This window comes from Chrysemys picta, unplaced genomic scaffold (genome assembly GCF_011386835.1).
Source record: "Chrysemys picta bellii isolate R12L10 unplaced genomic scaffold, ASM1138683v2 scaf2668, whole genome shotgun sequence".
Lineage (NCBI taxonomy): Eukaryota > Metazoa > Chordata > Testudines > Emydidae > Chrysemys > Chrysemys picta.
The window spans coordinates 1-6,823 of record NW_027055370.1 but is presented as its reverse complement, the minus strand read 5'-3'; the positions used below and the strand labels follow the sequence as shown (position 1 = coordinate 6,823).

Here is a 6,823-nt window from a genome sequence, read left to right as displayed (position 1 = left end):
ATCACTACCGAGAGGTTATAGCTGTCTCATGACTTCATTTACAACTGTGTAGCCCCACTGAAGACAGAATATGGCCCATTACTTCTTGCTCATGTGGTACTGAGTTGGATGAAATAGAGAGACGAGGGGAGTGAGACAATATCTTTAATTAGGTTATCTCACCCACCTTCTCGCTCTAATATCTTGGGACCAACATGGCTACAACAGCACTGCATAGAACGGTAGATGAAATATACAGGCAATGCTTTTATATCAATCTAGTTATATACGCCAAAGCGATCACCCTCCTTAGTATTAATTTTCAACCACTGATAGTTGGTTTGGTATTGACCAGAGACAACATATGGCAGCCCCTGCTGTGAGGAGTTTATGATCTAAAAGAGAGACACAGAGTTGACAGGATGTACTGGGAAATCACAAGGAGGGAGTATCTTGTTGGGGAGTGGGGCAGGTGTTCTGTTTTTTATCTCCTTATCATCCTCCCCAAGAAACAGAGGATGCTTTTCATAAGAGGCATTTACCTACAAATCTTGTTGCCTGGGTCACCATGTGCATAAACCCAGAACTCGTGTGAATATTTATTATCTAACAAGTCACTGTCTAAACCAGGAAACCCCACTGGCAGCAAATTCTTCATGCAGTTCATACATGCACACGCATAGACAGTTACCTTAATGAGGGGTACCTCACCTTGGTGACATGAAAAACATCAATGTCCTCCTTATATTGCTCAAGGAGCCATGAGATCAGTTCAAATATCCGATCGTGATGCTCCTCTTTGTGTAGCAAGAGGCTCATCATGGGACCAAGGGCTTTGATGATGGCCTGCTTGAGCTGCATAGATGAGACACAGAATTTATGTTCCTAAGAATTCATTCAATATCATCCAATGGGCACACCTTTTCTACTTCTAATGAGTGCAACTTCCCTTGTTCCACTGTAGGAACAGCCCTATCTCAATATTTCCTGGTAAAGAACCGGGATTCGTAGGGTTGGTTTCAGGATTATATTCTAATGCACTTCATAACTATACCAGGTAAAATATTCCCCAGATTAGTAGGCATTCTCAGCCAACTCAAAACTGCTGTAATTCCACTGGAGCTGAATGGACTTATACCAGGAATTAATTTAGCCCACTATCCCGTGTTCATCTGCACATTAGGTGCCTAAAACTAGAAGCTATGTATACTGTGTACAGACAGAATTTCCATGATGTGGTGACATTATAAATATATGGGGTTTAGATGTTTTACATGACACTCTGTTCCATCCAAAAGGACCTACCATTAAATGCCATCATCACAGAAAGTGACAGATACATAGAATTTAACATTACAATTTCTGCTAAAGATTTAGAAAGGCAGCAATTCTCACCTCCAGATCCTCACATTGCAGCCAGTTGCTGGTCACATGACAATAGAATGGAAGAATTGTATCGAAGAATCGCAATGCACCCATGCTGGGGAATGTGCTCTTATCCCAGCTAGTCAAATATAGATTTATTGCCCTTGACCATTTTTCCAGAACTGTATGGAAGGAAAGAAGACAGGCAATGTGAAAAAGACATATTAGTAATGAGGAGAAGTTGCTTTATCAGTGAACTCACCCAGGCTAAAGTTTACTACAATTCCATGGCAGCTACTGCTTAGTTCAGGACTAGACGCTGAAATCCCATATCAATTTTGAGCTATTTCTCTTCCCCCCATTCCATGTCTTGTTTCTGAAAAGGCTTTTAAATTTGCATCTCTCTCAATCTTTTTTCAATTACCATCATTTGAAGACAAATTTTTTCTCCCTTCCTTGTTACCTCTTAATTAGAGCTGGTTGAAAAAGCAGTTTAAATTAAATTAAAAATCTTTACTGATAGGGTTTTTTTTCTTCAAAATTGCAAAGTATAAAAATCATTGATATTTTTCAAAAATCAAAAAAATTCAGCCACCTCTTTAGCTGCTCCAAAACACTGGACGCACACTTCCTGATCAAAATTGTCATTGACATTTTTCAGGTTTGTTTTTCATCAAATTTGGAAAGAAAAATTATGGAAAATATAATTAAAAATCAAAATATTTCAACCAGCTCTCCTCTGAATGACTCGCGTCCTCTGCAGTTATTGTTTATTTAACCCTTACACTGTAGGATTTCATCTTGAGTTATAGTTTGTCTGAAAGATGTTCAGTGCCCCTAACATCCATTGGCTTTACTGGGATTTGAAGGTATTGGGGAGCACTTTGCCCTAAAAGTAGATGTATCTAGTGTCCTTGCTAAGAAGAATTAGGGCCCAATCCTGTTCTCTATGAAGTTGATGGCAAAATTCCCATTTACCTCAAAGGCACAGGATTAACCCCTTACTGAGCATCACCTGAAAAGCAAAGGAAGAGAGAAGTGGAGAGGAAGAGAAGATAGAGAAAGAGGGTGAAAGGAGATGATGATAAAGAAACTAAGGGGAGAGAATGGGTGGAGGAGTGGAGAACAGGGGATTTTTAAATGTTCAGTAATGAAATCTGCTCCCTTCACCTCCTCCCCCAGGAGCCTCCTGGAAGATGGGCAGCTTCAGCCTTTGTGTGTGTTTATTTTAAATTATATCCATGAGTCATAAAGGGCCTGAACTTACAAATGCTCAGCACCTCCTGCAAAGTACGGAGCACTCTCAACTTCATTGAGTGCCACGGGAGCCAAAGAACGCAGCACCTAGTGCAATCCAGGGCAGGGAGCACAGTTCAGGGCCTGTTTGCAAACTTGGCCAGTCACTTCAATCTGTACCAAGACCCCCTCAATATCCATTTTGGGCACCTCCAGTAAGTGCTGCTCTTACCACCACAAAACGCTTGTCTCAGCCTGCTGTCCTTGACTAACCCCAACATGGAGAACATGCGCTTCAGGGTCATTCCCACATAAGGGATACACTCAAGTGCTGCAGAAAAAGGCCAGAAGAGAAGGAAGAAAGATAATCAGCTGCTCTCCGCCTTCTTACAACACACTTAGAAACACCGTGGGGCAGGATGCTATGGGCTCCTAGGCCATTTTGTGCTGCGTAAGCAGAGCAGAATGGCTTTAAAGCAGCCATTGAAAGCCAGTGGGGGATTCACCCTGAAGAGGGGAATCCTCCACCAGTGTACAGCTGTGCCCAAAGGCCAACTCACTCCCAGAGTAAGGGGAGAGAGCACTGGGACAGGATGGGAAGTGGGGTGGAGAAGAGCTCCACTAGACCTGACCTTCCCCCATCCGATCCTTCAGGAACTTCAGTCAGGGACATAAGTTAGAGCTTGCACCTCCGTCTGGATAGCTCATGATCTGGAAGCCAAGAACTAGCAACAGCAGTTAATCTTGTGTCTCTCCCCACACACACCCTCATGCACACACTCAAACAGAGCTCTGTTTAGCTGTAACATTTTTAGGTAGAGAGAGTAATCCCCTGTCCTTAAATGAAAGACAATAACTTTGAAACAAAAGATGGAAATTACCATACCATAGGCTGATGACAGGTTGCCCAGTGTAATGAAAACAAACTCTTCAGGCAGCCCCAGTAGTTTCAGACGACACTGCAGCTCGTACATCACCTCATAGAAATAGCAGCGTGCCAGGGTCACTAAGGTGTTGCTAGCTGCCACTTTTAGTTCATTTGTTGCTTCCTAACAACAACAACAAAAAAACAGAGAGAGAGAGAGAGAGAGAGAGACTGAGGTGAGTGAAGCCGGTAGCACTAGCCAGAGTTGTTTATATGAGTCAAGTCCTTATTTCTGTGCATAAGTTGTGAATGAAGCCTCCCAACTTTCTGTGGCTAGAGTCATTAGTCATAAATATTCATCAAGTCATTTGGCTAAACAATTTTCAGCCTTTGAGTTCCTTGCAAGCTGCTTAGTTAGACTATTTACTATTAGCTACTTGTGGTGGATGTCATATGATATTTTTCCCTGCTCTTCCCTGAGGAGGTAGTGAGACACAGACTGGGCAGCTTCAAGATATTCAGAGAGCTTTCCTGGAATAAACTGTCCCCCAAAAGGAGGCTGACTTCCTTTGGAACAAGAGAGGGATTTTTCCATGGGTTTTCCTGCTGGCAAACTATATTCTAAATCCAATGCTGCTTCTTTTGGAGACAGCTCAGATTCGGTCTGTCTTGGGGCTTTATACTGCCACTTATCGCTATAGTATCAGAGCGCCTTCCACATACCATCAGGATCAATAATGAAATCCCTAGTAGACTTTGGGAAAGACTTGCTCGTTCAGAAACCATAGGCCTGTCTCTGTGTCTGATATCATGTGTCTCGGGTCCTGATCCCGCAAAACACTTAAGCACATGTGTAACTTTCGCATGTGAGTTCTCCCATCCTATGCATGTGCACAAGTGCTGTCTAGGACCTGGGCTTTGGTCTGGAGGAAGGTGTAGGCCTCTAATAGGAGAATAGATTTTTGTTTCAGTATATAGTTTACCCCCTCAAAAAGAGTTTTAATTAGTTAAAGCTTTGGATCCTTTGATTAGTATCTCGGGAGAACTAACTTACCTGAGTCTCTCTCATGTGGTTTGAGGCCAGGGTTATTATTTTGTTCAGTAGCCTTCTCTCTAGGCCCCCGGTGTCCTGCTGTAATATTTTCTCCAGGACACAGTAAATGTCAACTCTGTCTCGCTGCGGACAAAACATAAAAGAGAACAAACAATTGGCAAAAGTTTTTCTTGATTACCACACAGTCATTTGGCAAATAAGCCCCTGCCCTAAAGAGCTTACAATCCAAACATGAAATGACTAGCCCAAGTCTTATCATAACAGAGCAGGTCTGTGGCCAGGAAGAGAATCCATGTCTCCTGAGTCATTATCCAGAATCCTATCCACGAGGCCACACCGACTCCTCAGCCTGCATTGGCTTAAGTGGTGTAAAACATGCCATGCCCTCCAATCACCGCATTTAGCAGCACTTCAGAAGCAGCCGAGCAATTACATATTTTAATCTTCCTGGAGAGAATAGAGCCAGAATAAGCCTCCTTCACGCCCCCTTATCTAGTTTCATTTATTTAAAACAAACAATACAAATGAGCACCTTGCCCTTGCTCTATCCACTCCAGACAGAATTTGTAAATTTGTAATTACAAAATACCCAACTCCCGCAATAAGTCCTCAACAGCTCCTAGGGGAAATTAACTCAGCAGTTAGATCTACATCTATGTGACCTGGATGCCAAGGTCATAAAGCACTTTGGAATGTTCAAAGCCAATCAGATCTCTTGACTGGCTAAACATTCCAGTGGTTCTGCTTGAAAAGGACTGCTTCTGCACACTGCAATCATACCAGACAGCTCCACTGGGGAGAAGCTCCTTCCATTCATTTTTAAATGGAAGGAGGATGTTTTTAATTGAAAATTGTCACTGATAACTTATGAATACATAAGCAGTATGTAATTCAAGTAATTAATCAAATTAATTAGCATAATTAATTGAGTGATTCAAATAATTAAAGTATTAGGAGGCCAAGTTCAGTTCTGAACTGAACTGCTTGTCTTGGCCTCCTAGTACTTTAATTGGAACTAAAATGCCTTCTGTGTTGGCCCTTAATAGAGAAATGGACTTGTTGGATGCAAGTATTAATAAATGGAAAAAGGGGTCTGAATATTACTCCTGGGGGAATTCTGCACTACTGCACACTTGCATAATTAATGAGCCTAGGATTTAGAGCAGGGAGTCAGTTCACTTGGGTTTTATTCACATTCTTTTACTAACTTGCTAAGTGGTGTTGAGCAAGTAACTTAATTCCCTGTGACACAAATCATCCATAAATGGGGATAATGCTTACCATTCTCACAAGGGTGCTGTGAGTCTTAACTCATTAGTATTAGGTAAGTGCTTTGAGATTTTTGGATGAAGATGCTAAAGAAGGGCAAAGTATTATTGGAAGAGCTTACGGCAAGTCCTACAGTGTACTTTTACTATATCCAGCCCATGTACTCCACTGTGTGTAAAAGGACAACGCTCTCTTTATAGACCATTATATCATCCTGATCTGTAATAACAGCATTTTGCATTATGAGTTTATGCCTGAGGACAGAAGGGTGAATACTGATTATACTGATGGTGCGCCAGTCCAAGTTCTATACTGAATTACCCCCATGCGTTCCCCTATACCCCCCTAAAGTCAGGCAGAATTTGGTGTGGACACATGAAAAGCAGATGTAATTTCATGAAACTGCCCTACCTCATCCTGTTGCAGTTTCTCTAGCAGCACTGTCACAACGCTAGCCAGCTCGGTCTCAGCTATCAAGGCAATCCTGAGGGCAATTTTGCCCTTATCTTGGTCATCCATATTTGCCAGGAGGGAAACAACCTCATTATAAACACCTGAAATTAAATAAAAGGATTCGGTTGGTTACCACTGATAGTAGAAATTGATGCTGGCCTCTTTAATTCATTATCCAGTAAAGAATTCTGCAGGAGCCCAAACACTTTGAGAAGTAGACCTGGGAATCATGTAAATCCTCTTCCTTGCTCCTGATGACCAGGTTTGTTTGCTGAACTACCCAATGTGTTTGGGGGGGAATCATAATGAAGAAAATTTGCTCCTTTCAAGTAGATCCCCACGTAAAATAATCTTCCTTTCCCTCTTTACTATCAATTCAAGAGTTTTGATCGCATACAGAATAATAATTTATGGCCAAATTTTTCAAAACTGGGTGCCTAAACTTAAGCTCATAAATCCATATTAAGGCACCTATGCCCTGAGTCAGCATCCTAATCATATGCTTAACTCTAAGCCAACAAAGAGACCTAAAGTTAAGCACCTGCTTAAGAGTTTTGCTTAGTCAGGGCCTCATTTTCAAAAATCCTGAGCACCCAGATGTA

General features: G+C 41.8%; 1 protein-coding gene across 1 annotated transcript; it reads right to left on the bottom strand.

Annotated features, from left to right (window-relative positions):
- Positions 1-690: 690 nt before the first annotated feature.
- On the bottom strand, positions 691-6,716 carry LOC135980321 (maestro heat-like repeat-containing protein family member 2A; the record flags this gene model as incomplete). The annotated part of the gene is made up of 6 exons (XM_065580349.1): positions 6,180-6,716; positions 4,500-4,622; positions 3,467-3,629; positions 2,813-2,911; positions 1,375-1,526; positions 691-834 (listed from the first exon to the last, which is right to left on the bottom strand). Coding segments are annotated over exons 1-6 (789 nt in total), but the record flags the coding sequence as incomplete, so codon positions are not given.
- Between the last annotated feature and the right edge of the window lie 107 nt (positions 6,717-6,823).